The sequence below is a fragment of the Planococcus citri genome, chromosome 1 (genome assembly GCF_950023065.1).
Source record: "Planococcus citri chromosome 1, ihPlaCitr1.1, whole genome shotgun sequence".
NCBI classification, from domain to species: Eukaryota; Metazoa; Arthropoda; class Insecta; order Hemiptera; family Pseudococcidae; genus Planococcus; species Planococcus citri.
The window spans coordinates 49,850,417-49,870,817 of NC_088677.1; the positions used below are offsets into that span (position 1 = coordinate 49,850,417).

Sequence of the window (20,401 nt, forward strand, 5' to 3'; positions counted from 1 at the left end):
CAATAGGTATCAATTTTCCCAAATTTGAAATATTTTTAAATAATCTTCGTAGGTACCTATCTAATTTTACGAAAAAATTAAACGTTTAAGAAGCCATGAAAAGACATTCCAGAAGAGTTAAAAGTAAACTTTAGCATCTACAAAGTTCATTTATGGCCCTTCCAGAGCAATTTGAATGTTGGGTAGTGATGAATTTTTTTCTATCTTTTCATCGCGCAAGATATTGATTTATTTAATAGGTACTAGAAAAAACGAGTCAAAATTCAAAATTTATTAATTTTTCAATATTTACAGAGGGTAGGGGCTGTGTGTGACTAAATTTGGAGAAGAGGTGCTCCTCGTCGACTCGGAAGATCACCGCACTCTGGGTTAAAATACGTATAGGTACTACTTTTTGTAAATGAACGAGTCCCAGAGTTGTAGCTGTTTGTCCGATCACGTACTTTAAGATTTTACGGTAATTTTTTGAAAAATTGGAGCTCGAAAATACTAACACTTTTTTTTCACGAGGTAGGCACTCGTGTCGACAAATTTCCCCTCTAAGGGCACCTTCGGAGCTGAAATCTTTTGTGGATAAATTTCAACTCAAAATGAAGGTCTCTGCTGAATTTGGTGAAATTCTGACCTTTTTTTTTGACGATTCACCCTATTCCACATAGAGGCATCCTTTCCGTAAGAAGTGTTTTCCGCTATATAGGCCTATCTCTAAATTCAAAAATTGATTGTTGTTGAAAGGACACCTTGTATATTATTCTTGGCGACTCCTACAAATGTCTAATGACTCGATTTAAAATTGCAACAAATGCACTTATATAGGGTAACACAATTTAATACCTTTTTTTTTTTGTTTTACGATGTAGTATTTAGCATGAGAAATAAGTACAATTACGTAAGATTTTTAATAGTATAATGGAACCCTTTACGCCCTGATTGTTGCGTAATATTTTATACACATTCAACAACAAAACTAGGTGAATATTAACCGCGTAATTATTAAAATAAACGGCGCTCTCGTAAAAAATTCACTAGAGGAAACTTTGTTTATATTTGCTGGTTCACCACAAAACTAATAATTCAAAGGTGAAACTTGAATTTTTATTTGACATTTATGTTAGACTTTAAAACTTTGTAATTTGGCCAAAAATTCACGAGCAAAGCCGGAACTAAAGAAGAGATTGTTTAATCCACGTTTACAAAATTTTTTATTGATAAAGTACCCTTGATAAAGAGATTCGTTTCAGTTTAGTACACGTTGAAATGGCAAGGGATTACTGATTAGGCTTGTTGCTGTTTATTTTGTGAGTACTTAGGCCTGCGGCCTTTACCCTGCCGGAGTTTACTGTCATGGAAAACTAGGCGTGGAGGAGATGAATCAGAGAACAGGTATTAGTGGGAGGGAATTTTAGACTTTTTAAATAAAAAAACAATTTTCCAAGTAGAAATAAATATGAGGAAATTTTTGAAATTTTTCCAATAAATCCAGTTTTTCAAATCAAAGATCAGATTTGTTGCTTTAAAAGAGACCAACTCTCCCCCTTCCATCTCGATCCAGTTCTAAATTGAGTGGAAAGGGGAATGGAAGAGGGAAGGCGAGGGAAGGGATAAAAATATGATTTGAAGAAGTGCGAATCAAAGTAGATACCTATTTCAAAAACACTTCCTAATACAGATGTGACATTTAAAAAATTTGTAAATTCTTTCGGTAAATTATGATAGCAAGCTTAGAATGCTGTTCACAGTTTGTGATGTACCCTGTATCCACATATTACTCGGATTCAAGATAAAAGCTCACTCAATAACTAGTTTTCGTTTTTAATTTCAAAAGTGATACATAACATGTTGAACGAAAGACATACGTTTAATCACAAAACTATTTAAACAACAACGACGACGACGTTTCGAGAAATGTAAAAATTTAATTTCCGTTTGATATACGTACTTAAGTAAGTACCTATATAAAACGACTGTGATGGTTTATTTTATTAGCACCTCTTTACAGTGGCGAATTAAGTATTAAAAGCTTATATTTTAATGATAAGGAAACACCCCGCGCTCGCGGCATTCCGATAAAACGGATATTTATCGCTCACTAATGCCTAAGAAAAATGACCCTATTAAAGATGAAGACATTTCGTAAACAATTTAAATAACTACATACAAATATTCAACTCGGCACAGTGGCGTTATGATAATTTGGAGAAAAAGAAAGCAAAGTGAGGATGAGGAGAAGGAGAGAAAAAACGATGAAAATGTAGTAACTGCAGACGACCTAGAAATCCATAAATCTACTATTTTATACGAAATTTTGGTAAGAAATATTTCACCGAGAAATTTTGTTGGCTCGGTCGTTGACCCAGTGCATCTTATTTTATATGCTACCGAACTTTGCATTGTTAGATGGCATTTTAACTGTTCACTTCCTGGTACGACTGTCAACTCGGATTTAGTAGTTTATAAATTTTCTTTCTGTCTGAAATACCATCTTACGTACGTGGCTCGGCGATTATTAAGATGTTCGATGAAAACAATTTTCCGTCAGAATTTATTAATTATTATTAATTAGTCGGGTAGTATAGATCTAGCCAGCGCTTTCTTTCAAGTCGCTAAGACGACGAGAGAAAATTTCACCCGTCTGGGAATTTCTCCGAGTGCTTTTTTGCGTGTCGAGTCGCGATAGTAGGTATTTCCTATTTTAGTTTCACGTTTCACTTATGTAGGTAGATATTGATCTGTGTGGCTGATAATCGCTAATTTTCTTATAATGTTATGGGAAATTTCCCGAATTGAATTTCTTGTGAATTTTATATGAGGTAATGAGGTAGGTATAAAGGTACCTATGTCCGTATTACGATTACGTGTACGAGAACTGACAATCCTTTACTAAAGTTTTGTAATGTTTGTTTTGTACATAGGTAGTGCTTATTCGCAGAATGGCATTGTTTGTCACCAGTGACTGACTGGAGGGCGAGAGATGGATGAACGTCTGATTTCGTAACTGAAAATCCACGAATTGCTGTACTAAAAGGAAACTTCATTGCAGTTTTTTCGAAGAATTTTCTCAAGAAAAATTTATTCCTTTTAAGAACTCTACAAAACTTTGAAAGCTTCTCTGAGAATATGAAAGTTTTCAATTTTGTTGACTAAAAAGCTTACGTACGCTGCCCTAAAGCATCTCATGCTCTGGCTATACCAATCTATAATTATATCAACTCGCTGTAAAACACAATTATGCTGTCAAGCACCGAAGTAAACCCCTTAAAAGGTATTTTTACCAGCATATGTTAATAGGTAATTCATCATAGTACAAGAATACCAACACGACATCGTTAAAGCATCCGAAATATGCGACAAAATCACGCCTCACATAGCATCTTGATAGTTATTATTTGGCAATATGCGAATTTCTCTTCAGCTCAGTGTAGGTAAAAAAGAAGAGAGAAAACTTTCGCCATAATATCGTTCATCGTTAAATTATCTGCGAGATATTTAGCTGTTCGATAATACGACTACGATGAATTCATATTTTGACGACTCATACGCGGGACTATGTAACCATGAACCTTCATTTGCCATTTTGTTTGTTTAATAAAACGATCCAAAACAACTCTTTAAATTTACAGCCGTTGAAACGGAAGGGTATAGCGCCTTGTCACCCACCTCTACTTACACTTAGTCGACGAACTAAAGCTTTTTTGCACCGTTTTGCCAAAACTTATTCTTATAAATACGATTGAATGTTTATGCTGATGAAGATGACTCATTTATGTGTATGTATTGTGTACATGTAGCCTACGTAGCGATCTCGTGCACGTAGAATTTCTTTAACCTGTAGGTATACCTAACGTTTGTTGTTGCACTTTTTTTTTTTTTAATTTTTTCACTTTTAAAAAAGTTTTATTGAAATAAGAAATGACTCAGGGGGAATTTCAAACTATATGCACGTGATGTCCGAGCATGGTATCTACACAATGGCGCAAAAAAATTCAATCATAAATGGTATTTAAGTAAACCACCTGTTACTCGTACAGTCGTACATGATTTTTCAACTTTTTTGGTTAATTACACACACATAACTAGAATTAGGGAAATGGCGATATACTTACCTGCTTCGACAAATCAAAGGTGTGCTTTTGGCCTCTCAAATTAGGTACCTACTTAATTTTTGAAGACCTTGTATCCAAAAAAATGATATGTTACCATGCCTATTTTTAAAAAAAAGATTTAATACGAGATTAGAACATTGAACAATAAAACATTGATCAGAGAGAAAAATGCATTAAAATGTTAGTTCGAGTAAGCTTTCAGGGGGGGAGGGGATAAAGTAATTTGAATTAAGATCGAAAATCACCTAACAAAGACAGTTTCGTGGTGATGAAATGGCGAATTTGCTCAAAATATTCTCATACTCAAGCGAAAATGATTATAGATCTGATTAAGTACGAATAGATTTAATTAGTTCTTGAGGAATTCCCGGATCTGAGCCGATAAACAATCCAGTCAAAACTTTGATCCGATTAGATGATGGTCAAACCAGATCAGGTTAAATTGCTAGTTGGGTGCAGAAAATGTCGAGTCCCAATCATTTTCCGCTGGGTAGGTGTCATAAGCTAAAACAGAGAAAATTAGAGAACCACTGTCTTTTCACCAATAGGCTCTTATTTCAATGCGTTTGAACGCCTTTTTTGGACAATTTACAATAAATTTGACAGAAAAGGTAGCAGGTAGATTAACTAAACTTGTGTGACGAAAAGTTTCTGGTCATTTGTGTTGTGAATGTGTACACGAATGAAATGAATTCCACATATTCGTGAAATGTATACAATTACGTACTATTGTCAAATGACACTAAAGTACCTTGTTCAAGCTATTTTGCGGTTTCAAATAGTAAAAACACGCCTTGTCGTATTATCACATCAACCAGCTGTTGTTTTTTGGTGATAAACGTCAAACGTGCAAAAGATCACGCAGTATTTGACCTTAATTTATTACTTTCGATTAAATTACAATGGATTACTTTTCAGTCTAAAATTACGCAACTGTATCATCGACTTGTTTATTAGGAAAAAAGGACTAAGACACGAAATACCTACCTGCCTGGCTTTGGGAAATTTCACAATAATGATGCGCTGATTAGCATTAAATAGATTGTAAAAGAGTTCGATTTTACACATGAGTAAGTTTTAAATTAGTCTACTATTTAAGCCTTTTAACTTACGACTTTGCATAAACTTTCAGTCTGTTTTTTCAATTTCGTTGTGATAAAAAAAGCTGAAAAAAGCTTATAATTGCTTAGTGACAAAACCCTAACTCTTGGAACGATTCGTGGAAAAACGTATTTTCCATTACGTGCGTTTTAGCTGCTTTCATTTACATGGTTGGTTGGTAAATGTGTGCGTGTGTAAGGCATTTTATCGTTATATTTTATTGCATAACACATGCTGTAGGTAAATATAGGTAGGTATAAGGTATATGGTGCATACGCGCACGACTTGATTCTATAACGATAGGAAAAAGCTCGTCATGAATTTCGTCTTTTTTAAAGTTCGTGAATTCGAACAATTACCCAGAGTATACGTACGGTACCTACATAAAACTTCCAGTGTAAATCGCATGTACCGATATTCTGTCAAATTGTCGTGCAGCGTGTTTCAAGATCAAGGTCATCGTTGTTACTTTATGTTTAGGGGAAATCCAAATGCTCAAGAGGTATACTTAAATGCAGGTTGACTCGGATAAATACATTTTAATTGTTAGCTATATAGTTAGAGCCAGCTAGCGTTAAATCCAAACAAACACTTCAACATTTTGCAAATTCAATTTTAAAGGTTCTATAGCAATCTATGTATGTACTATAGGTACTCATTGAGAAAGAAATTTTCAATCGGCTAGAGCACTTCAATTATTCCCTGGTTGTTTCAACTACTCATCTTCTAGCCACTTTTCAAAAAAATAAATCGTTTATTTGGTAGGTAAGTAGTGTAAGTCGATCTTCGTACATTTCTCAAAAACAAAAACAAATCGATAGGTAATTTTCATTTTTGTTCCGTATCTAATTTTTTTTCGGGTTTCAGCAAGCGTTAAAACGTAGGTAATTCTGCGACTTATTTCAATGAATAATAAGCGTATAACCTTGGCTTAATATGTACACCACCGTATAGAGGTGAAAAAACATCGCAATGTAAACTTATTATTTCTCCATGGACCAGAAGCGTTCGCCTTTGAAGGTTTTGTTGGGAAAAACAATCAAAATCTAAATGACGTTTACATTAATGTGGGATTTGATTTACGAAACTCACATTTGAAAGAAAAAAACAACGATTTGGTTTATTCGAAAGTAAAGTCGATACAGTACAATAACGAAATAAATTGGCGTCCGCAATCTCACAGGTACCTATAAGTACATTACCTATGTACCTCTTGAGATTCATGTACCTAGTACCTACTATTGTTTCAGGTAAACAAAAAATTTATAATTTCTACTCCAATTCATTGCGGCGTTTTTTCTGTGTCCAGTGACTGCATTCGAAGTAAAATATGACGTGCCTTAATTTTATTTGCTTATGAAAGACGACGAGGGAGAACATATTGATGATACAGAGCATAGGTACGTAGTACGTACTACGTAGCTGCTTTAGAAATGACGAATCTCCTCAAGGTTGAGATTTTGAAATTAACCATTGAGAGTTGGTCCCAGTGGTATTTAATGGCGACCCTTTCGAAAATTTTAAGCTGATTGCCACCGAATTCCACGTACAAGGTATCAGTTCGCGAGCAAAATTTTTAACTATCACGTAAATTTCAAAAAAGGGAAGAAATTACCTTAGAACAATTGTAACTTGGAGAGCAAAAAAAAAAAAAATTTTATCGATGAGCTTCAATTTGGAAGAGCGAGAGTGAGAGTGAGTGGCATTTTTCATGTTCGTCGCTTTTTTCCTATATCTACCTACTTAACATTAAGGTATCACAAAAACCATAAAAGACGTGTGAATTTGTTTTTCGGTGTGATTTGTGATGAAATGTGCTATTTTGCTGATAGTTGCGCAATTAATATAGCTACAGTTAGACTTAAAGGTAGATGTAGTCATTTCTATTTCGATTGGACGTACAAGTAGGTACCTACGTATTTACGTTGAAAACACGATAGCATCTAATTAAGCATCAACAAAAGTAGAAAATTAATTTAATGAAACCTCATAAGTTCGTCTCAGAGCAAATATCATTCGCTGATTCGCATACGAAAGAAGTCCGCTTCTGGTTGTTTTGATTTACGGCCACCTGGTGTTACAAATTGTACAACTACTTACGTGAAAATTAATTTGCTTAAACAAGAAAAAAAATACTAGGTCACTTTTTATAACGAAAAAAACATAATTTTTTCGTGGCTGCACGTCATGCTGCATATTGAAGATGTATCCGAAATACGATAAAGGACGTTCGAGTTTTTTTTAGTCCGACACTGGGTGAAAATTAACGTTGCAAATTAGTTAGTTCAATAATGGTAATTTTCCACGTTCTAATAAGTAATCGGAGGTACCTACTACCTACCTACGCTTTTAAAATGGAATCGATTTGTAACTTTTGTAGCGTAGTTTGTCTTTGAATACGTTACTTAATCGAAGATTACGAGGTCGTTCATCTTATTTGAATAAACTTTCATAAATATTGTCGTTTTGTTCATTTGGTCGTCTCGCGTTTGGGAAAATACGTTGTTAAAGGTTTACGTCGTCGTGTAGTAACCTCCCGCCCGTACCACGTCTTCGGTTACCTAGTTTACGGAAGTCTGTACTCGGCGTTGTTTTTCTGGGAAAATTCGTTTTTCCCTTGAATACAGTTTTTTTTTTCACTCCAAGTAATTTTTCGAGACAGCTGTCGAATTCGAATTTAGATATTAGTGTGATGTTACGTGCGGTGTTACCTATAGAAAGTAACTTACTGACCGCGATTCGTTTACGTTGATAATGCTTTGATGGATTACCCAGGAAGGTATCGTGAATTTGGGGTAACTTCATGCCTGGTTAAAAATAGCAACGAATGTGTCGAATATAATGTTCATTTATATTGATAGGTTACAAAGAGGTATGGCTGACGATTACACTTCGAGTTCGTCAATCAGCGAAGATTATATAGGGTCAGTAAATTTGCGCGTTTTCTGATTTTCGACCTTCCAAGAAAAAAAAATTGTTTTTTTTTCATGATCTTTTAAAAGTTTTTAAATCGCCCTTTGAGAAGTGAACTCAGCGCCATTCATCAAAAATACTTTAAAAATCGTCGACCCCCAATGCAAAAATCTCGGCCATTTGATATGGAATGACCCTACTTTAGAAAACATGTCACTCGAATGTATCACATGTCTCATTTTTTTAAACTTAAACTCTTTAATTCATTTGATGTTTTGAAAATAACGACTAAATTACTGAAATGTCTATTCTTAAAGTCGCCTTTCGATTTTATCGAGTAATTTTTTTAATCAGTAAAAAATTAGATACACTGTAAATGTACCTACGTATCTATCGTATAATTTCATAAAGTTTCAAAAGCAACATGTTCTCATTTTAACTAAAAATGAATGATCTAAAACCCGAATCACCTCGTACAAAAAAGTTTTTTCATTCAGATACCAGTCGTTTAAAATTCGCCACGTTCTCGCTAAATACAAAAGACTCGCCTACTTTAAAATCGACCTCTTAAATATCTTGACAAAAAAACTTGAACCTTAAATCTGTCGACGAACGAAAATAAAAATATATCCACGTTCCGATATGAAAAGTAAGGGTTGCGATCAAACATCTTTCAATTGCCTACACATACGAATAGTATTTCTTAAAAATAAGATACCTATACACGTGTCTCCGTGGGGATCTTAAATGCCGATGTATCCTGCTTTAATGGTGGAATATCCAATTCAACTACCGTACATAAGCAGGTATCACCACATAGGAGATTCAAATTTGGCACAGTTCTTCGAACTTGTGAATTTTTTTGATACATTTTGGAATATGAATTTAAAAAATTTCCTTTTTTTAGGTCACAAGTAAAATATAAAAATAAAAGTATGAAAAAAACATCACCGCAGTTAGTCAGAGTGTGTCTGTCTGTAATTATGAATATTTGTGTATTTCGATACTGTGCCTTATAGGAAATCGTTTGGTTTTCATATCCAAATTTCTGGTTTCTACTGGCTGGTTCTTAACCTATAACTAGGCTATGCGGATATCATAAAAAAATTATTATTTCAAATTGATGGTTTATACGAGGAAATTTGAATTAAATTTTCACACACACGCGCTCGTTCGAAACGTAGAAAAAAAGGAATGAATACTTTATAAGGTGAACGCACGCAACCCAATCAACGTACTTTATTATTTCGGAATCACTTGAAGTCTAAAATAAGCATTTCACTTTATAAATGTTTTTTAATTAGAAACGAAAAAGTTTGCATGTTTAAATATCTACATGTTTGCCGATATCGAGCACCGAGTCAATAAACTTTTTTCAAATTAAAAAACAATATTCGAAAGTCGCGTCGCGTCGCGATCTCCGTACTTATAAGATGAGCATCGCAGGGAACTTTATCGTACGATGGCTCAATAGATTCGGGCTTATGGTATCTACACGTGTTTTTATAACTCGTCTCGCACCGTGTCAATTAAAATTTTTCAATTTTTCATTTCGAGAACGGGATCAGGCTTCAAATTTGATAGTTAAAATTTAAAAAAACGAGTCGAGTAGGTAGCCTAAATTTTCCAACGAAATTCTCGTCGAGATATTTCGCGCTGGAGAATCATAGTTTTTCGCTAAGGCATCGTTCGCCTTACACTATCAATTATTTATAAGTGTCTAGTTTTATGGCTCGTACTGTCGTTAAATTTAGGCACGTTTAGTAATAAACTTGTCACGTATCTATTTATTTAAAATTTTCCTCTGAAATGAACGATACGAAGTAGGTGTACCTGCTCAAGTCAGGTAAGTAGGCATTCGAAGAATAAACCATCGAAAGCTCGAAATAACCTCGTATGTATTTTTCGTTAATTATTTAGAGCTTTCAAGTTTAAAAATAACTTTTTCCCTTTTTCGATTTTGTTTGACCGATTAAAAAGCTTGTAAACTATACCCACATTGAAAAAAGTTCAAAATATTTATTCCAAACGGAAAAGATTTCCTAAACCTAGCTAAATCAATACGAACGAATCATCCATTGAATTTTGCTTTCGTTCCTAGGCACATTACACAGGTCGAGAAAACAAACTGTGTGATGGAATAAGTCAAGAAGTTATAGGTAGGTAAGAACACTTCCATTTCCAAAGTGTTGCCTATCTTAAAATTGAAGGAACAAACGTGACTTGAATGAAAATCGACAGAAACGTATTTTTGACCATGCGAATGGAGATGAATGAACTAAATATCAACAACTGAGCAATATTGCCGTAACTATTTTTGTCTAGCTTCAAAATTGGGGCGACAATATGTGTAAGTGAATTTCGAGAAAAGTAGTTTAAACAAACAGCACTGAAGAAGTGGAGACAAACAGTTACCTATACCTATGTACAAGAACCAGACTCGTTCAATTTTCAATATAGGTAGGTATAGGTACCTACTGAGTACTGATTAAAGAAGCCCTCAGTCACTCGGGTACAGATTTTGTTTATTTTTTATTTTTCTGAATCATAGGAACCAAACCGATAGGGTAGGTAACTCCCAAAAGAAAAATTCAGTTGCCCAAACAAAACAATGAGGGTGCTGGATGTTTTAAATTTCCTAAAATTGTGCAAAAATCGCACTAGCTGGTGAAAATAATTGAATGTTCAGTTATTATCACGAAAAACTTTTTTTCAAGACTTAAGTACTTATCTGACTTAATTGAATAGGGGCATATAATTATTTCAATTTTTAAAAAACTAATTCAATTTTTATTTGTTCATTCAATTCAATTTTAAAATTAGGTACCTACATTAATATTTTTAATTAGGTATTAAATTATTTTGAAAGTTCTTTCGAGACACTTCCTCTCTTCATGAGTTTCTGGGTGCTTGATTTTTAAATTTGAACGAATGTAATTTTCAATACATCGAACCCAAATCGTTGATCATTCAAGAACACAAAACTTATCTCAGAGTCATTGAAGCCATAAGACGGATTTATAGGAGAAATTTTTGATTCGTCGCGAGACATTTTTCCCACAATAGCCGGATGAAGTATTTTTTTTTATTCGATTTTTTATTATTTAGGTAGTTTAATATAAACCTTTTATCAAATTGAAAATTACATGTATCATGGATGGAATGTTTTCTTGGTATTTTGTTACCTTGTCATAGATGAAAGTAAAATACTATGTAGTAATTTTTTTTCATTTTTGTCATATGGTTCCATCAAGTATTATTTTTATTCTTCTTTTTATTTCATTTATTTTAAACGGTTAATTTTTTTTTTGTTTATTCAAATTGTGTATTTATATACGTATTACAAACGTGTAGTATTATTTTCATAAATAAATTATTCTTTCGATATATTTAGGTACGGTGTTATAATTTCAGGGAAAACGGGTACCTTTTCCCTGTTTTTTTTTTTTTTTTTTTTTTTTTTTTTTTTAGATAATAAATAAATAATTTAAAATAATAGTAAAAAAGTAACCTAATCTATGTTTTAATATACCTATTTGAGAAATATGAATACAAAAGAAGTCGATTTATTCTTCATCTCTTCGTCTCAATGCTTCACTTTCAACGATCTCAACACATCTGAACGATCTCTGGAAAATTTACATACTACGCGGATATATTTGATAATTTAACCAAATGAAGCTTTCTTTTTTCGTAAGTTCTTGCAGCATTTTACCACCAGTAAAATAATCACTAGAGCCAAGATGAAAATGATGGCAAGACCTGTAAACACAATATTTAATATTCAACTCGATTCGTTTTTTAATAGGTACCTATTGTATCAATAAATGAAAATACTTGCCAAATATTACAATCGGAATTGTATAAGTTAAATCAAATATTGATACAGTTTCGCAATAACTATCCCAATCTTCCAGCATGAGATCGTTCGTGATGTTGATGAACTGATTGAAGTTGCAAATTGGACCGCAATGAGGAATAGTTAATAGGTAAAGAGTATCTGATGAGCTATTTTTGTAAGATACCTGAAAAAATGAATAAATTGTCGGAGTAATTTAATGAGGAAATTGTTAAAATTTTGGTCTCTTTTTGCATCAGCGTTTTGATATTTACGGTGATGACGAATTCGGGATTTTTATATCGTAAATCGAATATAAGAGCAGAGGCATTGGGTGGCACGATTGAATTGAAGATTCCCAACGTTTTCATTATAAACCCAATTCCAAAAGCGTCCCCAGAATACAGATGCATTGCTTCGGAAAAATTAAAAGATGCTGCTTTCGTGCTGTCAATTTTAGCCGACATGTTGTCGATTATAGCTTTGAAGAAAGGCCCTGAAAATGTAACGATTGAAGAAAAAAGTGTTTGAAGATATTTTTACACTGAAGTGACGGATGTAGGCATTATAAAGACGCACCTGTTTTTAGTTTTTGTAAATCTCTGGTTGCTACACCATATTCAATGTATTCTTGAGCCAGATTCATCATTTTATCTGGGTATACTGGCGTTGTCCAATTTGGTAAAGGAAGTTTATTCTCTTCCTGAAAATTTCAAGCAAACAATTACCAATATGTAATTTTTTCCCTTCTTTTGAGAAAAAAAATCGAATTGAAAAATTTGAGTCACATTACTTCAATCTTCAAATCTTCGTAGTAATAGAAAATATTTCGTAGAGTATCCAGAATATCAGTTTTACTAAAATTAGTTCCAGTATATTCACTGATGTAGTTTATCGTCTCGGTATTATTTCCATAAAAGTCTGTCCAATACGGAGAATTATTTACCTCGTTTATTTGCAAATTATATTGTTCGCAATTTTTCGTCATTAGGATCGTCTAAAGAATAAAACTCATTTTTATAAGTAGGTATGAACACTTTCTCGAATAGGTAGGTACATTTTATTAATAAAATCCAGTATTTACGTTGTCATCGGTTACGGGAGTGGACCTCACAGGTGTTGGTTGCCAGAAAATCAATGGATTCCACATGTCTTGGCCACGAGGTGGGAAGAGTCCAGCTGCTAAAATTTCTGCACTTGTTATGGCAATATCGCTTGCTCCACTTTCGATGGAGATTAAACTACCATTGTAGTTGGAACCAATCACTGGTGCGTATTTTTCTTTTAACCATTTTCCCAACTTGAAAAGTTCGTTTTTGCCATCCTGTTTGGAGGATACGTAATAATTGAAATTTTATCATGTAACCTTACATAGTTACATATTCTCATGTTTCTGCAGGTCGGTAGTTATTAGATTAAAATTAACCCTACTAGGTAAACCTGAAGGGCTCAACCTGATGAATTGGGTGGTTCAAACTAGAAAAATTTATTGAATATGATTTGTACGATAGATACCTCAGACAATTATGAAAGGCTAGACAGGTAGGCCAGGGACCTTAAGAGGCCAGTCAGAAGAGGCAATGACCTTGGGAGGCAATATAGGCAAACAGCGCACGATCTTGAGAAGCTATAGTGACAAGTCAATGACCTTGATGAGCCAGACCGGTACTATCAGACAACCTTAAAAAGTAAGACAGTCAGACAAGCATAAGAGGCTGAACAGACAAACAGACGACCTAGATCATTCTGATCGAATATTTCACTCTGGTGATGAGAAAAATAGGTAATCAAAAAGTTCTCCATTTCAGTGTTTAGATATTAGAATTCGATTTTTTTGAACCAACCGAGCATATCTCGAAAAAAATCTTCACATGGGGTAAAATTTTCTATCAGTAGAGTTCGATTACATTTTTCTTCAAGGAGGCACAGTTTTCGAGGCATTCTTGCTTCAAGTTGAAAAGTTTGCGTCTACTTTCATCTTTTGTCGCAAATACCTATCTGGAAATAAAACCTTTTTTTCGGTCTAAACATTTTTTTTGCATTAATATTCTCGACACACTTTTTTTCAAAAAATAAAATCCTGGTGGCTTGGAAGACAACTATTAACTAGCCAATTTTGTTATTTTCAATATTTTAAAATCATGGCCATTGGTCAGATAATTGACTGGAAAATTGACCAAAAATCATGAAATTTGTTTTTGCTTGGTCAATATTTAAGTAGGTAGTTATTTAGGAAATACGACCAAAAATAACTATTTTGAATAAATATGTACTTAAAATTTTAAAAATCGTAAAAAAACTTGAAAATAAATTATAGCTAGGTACCTACCAAATTTATATTCTACGTGAATTTTGGAATGTAGTTTTTCGAAAAGTTCAACCTTTGTTTAATCTAAGCTGAGAATCTCAAAAGTCAAAATGGTTTAATTTGTCTGTAGGTACCTACCTAGACCTACCTACTTGTGATCTGAGCCATTTAATTTTGTCAATTATTGGTTCGTTAAATGGGTATGGTACTCACATTTGTTAATTCATTGATGCCTTCTGGCCAATATGTCACATTGCCATATGGATCGTTGGGATACGGATTAGGTGGAGTTGAAGATCCTGAAATGAAATACTGCAAAACGCAAATCAGCAATTTTTACATTCTGCAGATTGAAATTATTCACATAATATTCACTGATTTCTTATTAGCTTACCACTGACGTGTACACAATTTCTCCATACTGATCAGATACTGAATCATTGACCGAAGCTTGAAATGAAATATTTATTGGAATAGGCGGAGGATCCGTTCCATTCATTTCCGAACTCAGTGGTTCTCCATAGTATGTTAGATTACCTTGCTGTCCAGTTCCACCAGGTGCCAAAGACGTATCCGGAATATATGGAATGGACAATCCTCCCGTGCTTGCCAAAGGAACACTAGCGTTCGATGAAGATCCATTTTGTTGAAGAGGAGGGTAATGAGCTGGAGGGAATTTCAAAGGTGGCCGATGAGTGCCATTTCCTTCAAAATAGAAAGTTTTCCCGGGTATCGTGTAATTTTGTGGTTTACTCAAATTGCCTGCAGGAGGATCGGTGGTGTTCAATTTATAAACGTCCATCGGTTCTTTCGAATTACCATTCAGCGTAATTCGTTGCAGTCCTAGTTTATACAACATGTTGTCTATATAAGAAGAGGAGTTTTTAGTCTCGTCTTGCGCTATTCTCTTTGCCAACAAATCATCAACCGTTGGAGTAGAATTGGTCGCGTTTAGATGAGGTGGCACTGTGGAGGCAGCTGTGTTCATCGTGGACGTGGATTTCATCGGATTAGACGCAGGCTTATTCAATATTGCAGTTGGAGGCATCCAAAGAGATTGGTTTTGTGTAGAAGGGGCACTCGTTGTGTACCAAGGCGCGGACGTTGAACGAGCAGAAGCTGTCATATTTGTATGGAAAAATTGACCTAGTAAATTCGAGTTGTCTGTTGCATTCAAAGACATCGAATCAATCGGAGGCATATTAACGTAAATTTCTTGATCGTTTTCGCTGGAAGAAGTTTCGTTGAAAGCATTTTGAAAAATACTCGAGTTTAATTGGCCCATATTCGGCGGTATTTTCGCATTCAGTACGGTGAAATTTTTATCATTAGGATACATCCTGAATGTATCAGGTAACCTGTAATAAGCATCTTTGGAAGTATTTACCCCTGGGAAAAGCTTGCTGAAGTTGTACATTACTGGAAAGTTGGTGGAATCCGCGTTATTCAGAAGATCCGAAAACCAAGTGCTGTAATTTTTTTGATTTTGTAATGGGAACACTTGATGAATTGGAAAGTCGTCATCTCCCGTTGCGCTATAAAGCATTCGAGCTGTGTCATTATAAATAGACTCCAAGTCTTTATTATCCGAGTCTAGTGTAGGGTTTGGGAATGAGAGATTTGGATCTTTTATGTCATCATTATTGTACGAAAAAGGCGACCGTCCACCAAAATCCGCGTAAACGAACGAAGTGCCTAATAAAAGGCCATAGGTGAAAAATCGTACTAACTCATCTGGCACAAATATTTTCCTTCTGCAAATTGAACAATATAGAACATTGAAAAATATCAATCTAGAATCACAGTTTTTAAAATTTCTATCATATAAGAGCGAATTATTTTACCTCATTTTATAAATTTGCCATAAAATCGGAACACAATTTTGAAGAAAAAAAAATCACGTACTTTCAAAGAGACTTTATAAGCGCAATTACATACGTTATACGTGGTAACTCGTTATCTTCAAGTTCAGCTTTAATGCTGTCCATGATTTTTGTTTGTTATATTTTTTCCACTGTATAATTTGTTATCGTTTGTTTGGCATTTTTCGTCCAAGTTTTTACGTGCTTTCTGACTTTCATTTCTGGCAACTACGTAATTGCTGATAGAGCATTATGAAAACCTTGCTATGAGTCAGGCTTTATCTTTTATACGAATTTATTTCGAAGGAAATTTATATCCGTCTCAATGTCAACCTTTTTTTACTTTCAACTTTACTGCTTAGACAATTTTTTAAGGTGGTCTACGTAGGTATGGCGTTGTAACCCAATTTTTCTCATGAAAAGAATTCGTAACACCTTTATTAGTTTACAAATTAAGTGCATGGTAATCAATCAAGCTCAGCAAGCTGTATCTTCCTGTCGATTCCCTCTCCTCTCGACAAATACATAATGTACCTACTACCACCTACTTACCTGGATGTTTGTGTGATTATAATTTTGAAATTCTAGAACAATAAGTAGGTAGGTATGAATAATTTCTCACATATTCACTCAAAAATTTAAAAAAAAAACCTTTTTTATTTCCAACTTTACATCAACAGTAAAATAAAAAAATTGAAAGTGAAACTACATCGCACCTATTTATTTTCTGATGATAAAAAGAGTCAAGTCCTTCTCCCTGTTATCAGGGTCTCTCAGTTAGTTTTGTCATAAAAACAATATCCAAGCATTACTTTTCCGTTCGTAAGTATTTTTAATCAGTTGAATGGTTTTTTTCTTAGTTTAAAGTACAACTTTTTTTTACTCGTATTTTCTTTTCTATTACTTATTCTTTTTTTTTTGAAAAGAAAAATAGGCCTACTTGATAACTTTATTTATAAAAATATTTATGCAATTTGAGTTTTGTTTAGATTACTTTTTCCCGATCATTTTGCATTTTACACTCTTTTTCACGAAATTTGTAATCAAAAAAATTCTTATGCTTAATGCTAATAGGTAGGTACTTGAATACTTCACAAAATTTGTTTAAAAAAGTGAAGACATTCATATTACCTACCTACATTTCCTTATTTTTAGTTTTACCAAACATATTCATGTAAATTTGTGGATTCCTTTCATAATGGAAATAAAGAATCGTTGAAACTAGAAATAAAATTACGAAAAACAGCATCAAAGTTTGAACTGTAAACAAAAATAACGATAAAGTGACTTAGTTCATTTGTGACAAAGTATTTTATAGGCAATAGATTGCAAGGAAGAAAAAATGAACTCACCCCAGTCGAAGGGCCAGGAAGAAAAGTACGAGGAAGTGTAACCGACTTCAATCTTACATTCTTTTTCCCAATCTTCTGGGATGAATGTATTGATCACATTAATGAATTCTTGTAAAGTGCAGAACGTATTGCAATTTTTTAATTGCAGCAAGAAGGGAGGGTATTCGGTACTGTTTCTGTATAGTATCTGTGTAACATAGAAATTTTCATTATTATGTATACCTACATACAATGATACATTTTTTTTTTTTTTTGATGAATAGTTCAGATAGGAATTGCTCATAGGACTAGGAGGGGAAGTAGGTACTCAATTATTTTTATCCAAAGGTGCGATAAATTTTTTAAAACACATTCTTTAAAAACTACATTTTTCTAGTTGTGCCTTAAAATAATTACCTACCTAATAATTCATCAGAATTAATGAACTGTTGAGATTTCGTGAATGAATGAATGAATGAATGAATGAATCATTTTTTGTGTTTTAAAAACAACACACACGTCACTACAAGGTAGATAAGAAAAAAGATATAAGTACCTAAGTTACATATGTGCTCGAATTTGGTCTCTTTTGAATGAAATTTGTTGCATTGCGAACGAGTCATTTGTAGATTGCCAAAATTCATATTGCTTTAAAATCAATAAAATTGAAACTCAAGAATAAAGTGTTGATGATTAAATATTCAATTCAAGCGCCATGACCCATGTTATATACCTTTGATGATGAATTTAAAAAAAAAAAAAAAATGAAACAGTTACATGTACTACAGAATATTTGAAAAAAATGGGTTGGAAAGATGAGAAAAATTAATTCTTAATTGGTTTTCCTCCAATTTGTTGTCAGATTTTTAATTCATCAATATTCGATCTTTTATTTTTTAAAAGTTTTTTCAGCCCAAAACTTGTGATGATTTTCATTTATTTTTTATCTATTAAAATTTGGTCTGAAATACTTAATTACTCTTAATTTTTCTAAATTTGAAAACTGAGTACATTTCATTTGATACCTATTTTTTAAAAATTCCAAGCTAGAGTCTACGAAAAAATTTAATACTTGAAGCCACTCACCGTTACAAAATACTCTGTATGTTTTTTCCTCAACTCGAACATAAGAGCTGAACCATAAGGAGGTAGAATATCGTTGGAAATTTCCAAAGTATTCATCACGGTGGTTATAGTGGCGTCGTGACCCGAGTAAAAATGTATCTTTTGTTCCAAATTATCTTGAGCTTTTTTGTTCATATCGGCTTTGATTGATTTCAAAAATGGTCCTGAAATAATATCAGCACATGCGATTAAAAATCTCCTTGTGCTTACCATTTTGATCTGTCCATCGAATTGGAATTGAGTTTGATCTTGAAGTTATTCCCACCTGCTTTGATTCTTTTCATTTTAAGTGAATATGTGCCAAAGTCAAATATCCTGAGAGCCAAGTACTCCATTGGCTGAGGGAATACTTCTTCTGCCCAGTCTGGTAACGTTAGATTGTGCTGGCTCTGCAAAAGAAACAATTAATCACCTATCTTGTGCTGATACTCACAAATTTTTGGCCCTACATAAATACATTATTGTAAAGAATTCTTACTTGTACTGCTAATGAGTCGTAAACCTCCATTAATTTAAGGAAAGCAAAACCTAGATAATGTTCGGAGAATATGATACCAGTATTAACTCCGACAAAATTAAAAAATATCTCGTATTTTTTAAACATTTCTTTATATTTTATAGCGTAATTAGCGGTGAGTGCTTCTTGATTGTAAGCGTCACATGGCCTGTACATGGATATCATCTGAAATATGATTCACTTTACAACGCATACCTACCTACGAGTACCTATATATTCTACCTCATAAGTATTTAAAAATGATTTAAAATATTTACACTATCGTATTCCAAAGGAATTGAATGAATAGGAATCGGTTGCCAAGTAATATTATCACTATTCCAAAGCTCTGAATTACTAGGAGGGTAAAATCCAGCCAGAAATGCTGCGGCACTCATTAAAGTTCTATCGTAATCAGAACTTTGCATCAAGACATCCTCGTAAGTGTATTTTTCGCGTACCAAGTGCTCGTATCTTTTTCTGAACCATTTACCTACTCTGTACAATCGCTCTTTTCCAATCTACGAAAAAACGTATTTACTTCAATACCTATTTCAATTAGGCATATTTTTATTAGATGGATGGTAGTTAATAATCACCGAAAAATCACTTACATTGGTCAAATGACCATATCCTTGTGACCAAACATAGTTTTTATAAGGATCCAATGGATAAGGAGCATAAGGTGTCCTATCACCGTGTCTAAATAACTACCACATCGAACACATTATGAAATTTTCCAAGAAGAGAAATTAATATCTACAAAGCTTTAAAACTTACCACAGAAGCGTGAACCACCTCGCCATAAATATCCTTTAATTCGTCTTCGGTGTATTTGTCAAAATCTCCAATATCGATACATCTACCGCTAGCAACGATACCGATTAAATACAAAATTATCAATTTCATCTTTTTCGTTTGTTCAATTAGGTCAAAACGAGTAATTTAACGTTACATTTTTTAAAACATTCGTCTAGCTTGTTAAGTTAGGTAAAAGCGAATAGGTACGTTTGAAATTTTTATCACCTACGTATTATTTAGGGCTTTCTTACTTGGCGTATATTGGTTCATTATCTTGCAAAAGTGTCAATTATCAGGGCAATATTATTTTTTAAAACAGCACATTGCAGTACTGAAAAAGTTATGGATAAAAAATAGGTTCATTTTCTTCATTTACCGGTCGGTGTAAGTGTCTATTTTGGAGTGGGAATGGAAAAGTGGTATAAAAAAGTAACATAGGTACTTAGATAGATTGTGATATGAGAGCTCTTGGAATTTCAAAAAGTACATGCCTGATATGCTTTTTCAGCTCGATAAAAAAATG

At 33.5% G+C, this 20,401-nt stretch overlaps 2 protein-coding genes across 2 annotated transcripts; both read right to left on the reverse strand.

The window, feature by feature from the left end:
• Nucleotides 1-11,545: 11,545 nt before the first annotated feature.
• On the reverse strand, nt 11,546-16,284 carry LOC135832508 (uncharacterized). Its single transcript, XM_065345797.1, has 9 exons — nt 16,108-16,284; nt 14,658-16,017; nt 14,477-14,575; nt 13,040-13,279; nt 12,749-12,952; nt 12,535-12,658; nt 12,231-12,451; nt 11,959-12,142; nt 11,546-11,879 (listed from the first exon to the last, which is right to left on the reverse strand). Exons 1-9 carry the CDS (start codon nt 16,110-16,112, stop codon nt 11,785-11,787), a joined length of 2,532 nt encoding a protein of 843 aa, XP_065201869.1. The 5' UTR covers nt 16,113-16,284; the 3' UTR covers nt 11,546-11,784.
• Nucleotides 16,285-16,762: 478 nt separating this feature from the next.
• LOC135832512 (prostatic acid phosphatase-like) lies at nt 16,763-20,096 on the reverse strand. The gene is made up of 8 exons (XM_065345803.1): nt 19,858-20,096; nt 19,692-19,787; nt 19,356-19,598; nt 19,060-19,263; nt 18,847-18,970; nt 18,543-18,745; nt 17,478-17,664; nt 16,763-17,385 (listed from the first exon to the last, which is right to left on the reverse strand). The coding sequence occupies exons 1-8, from the start codon at nt 19,984-19,986 to the stop codon at nt 17,261-17,263; spliced, it is 1,311 nt and encodes a 436-aa protein (XP_065201875.1). The 5' UTR covers nt 19,987-20,096; the 3' UTR covers nt 16,763-17,260.
• Nucleotides 20,097-20,401: the final 305 nt, after the last annotated feature.

Coding starts and splice junctions, on each gene's coding strand:
- LOC135832508 (XM_065345797.1), bottom strand. Junction 13,280..14,476: donor GCATCAATGAATTAACAAAT/GTGAGTACCATA, acceptor TCCTCCAAACAG/GATGGCAAAAACGAACTTTT. Junction 11,880..11,958: donor AATTCCGATTGTAATATTTG/GCAAGTATTTTC, acceptor TTGTGTTTACAG/GTCTTGCCATCATTTTCATC.
- LOC135832512 (XM_065345803.1), bottom strand. CDS start 19,986: ATGAAATTGATAATTTTGTATTTAATCGGTATCGTTGCTAGCGGTAGA. Junction 18,746..18,846: donor AATGAAAAGAATCAAAGCAG/GTGGGAATAACT, acceptor ATATTATTTCAG/GACCATTTTTGAAATCAATC. Junction 17,386..17,477: donor TTCCTGGCCCTTCGACTGGG/GTGAGTTCATTT, acceptor TTTTGTTTACAG/TTCAAACTTTGATGCTGTTT.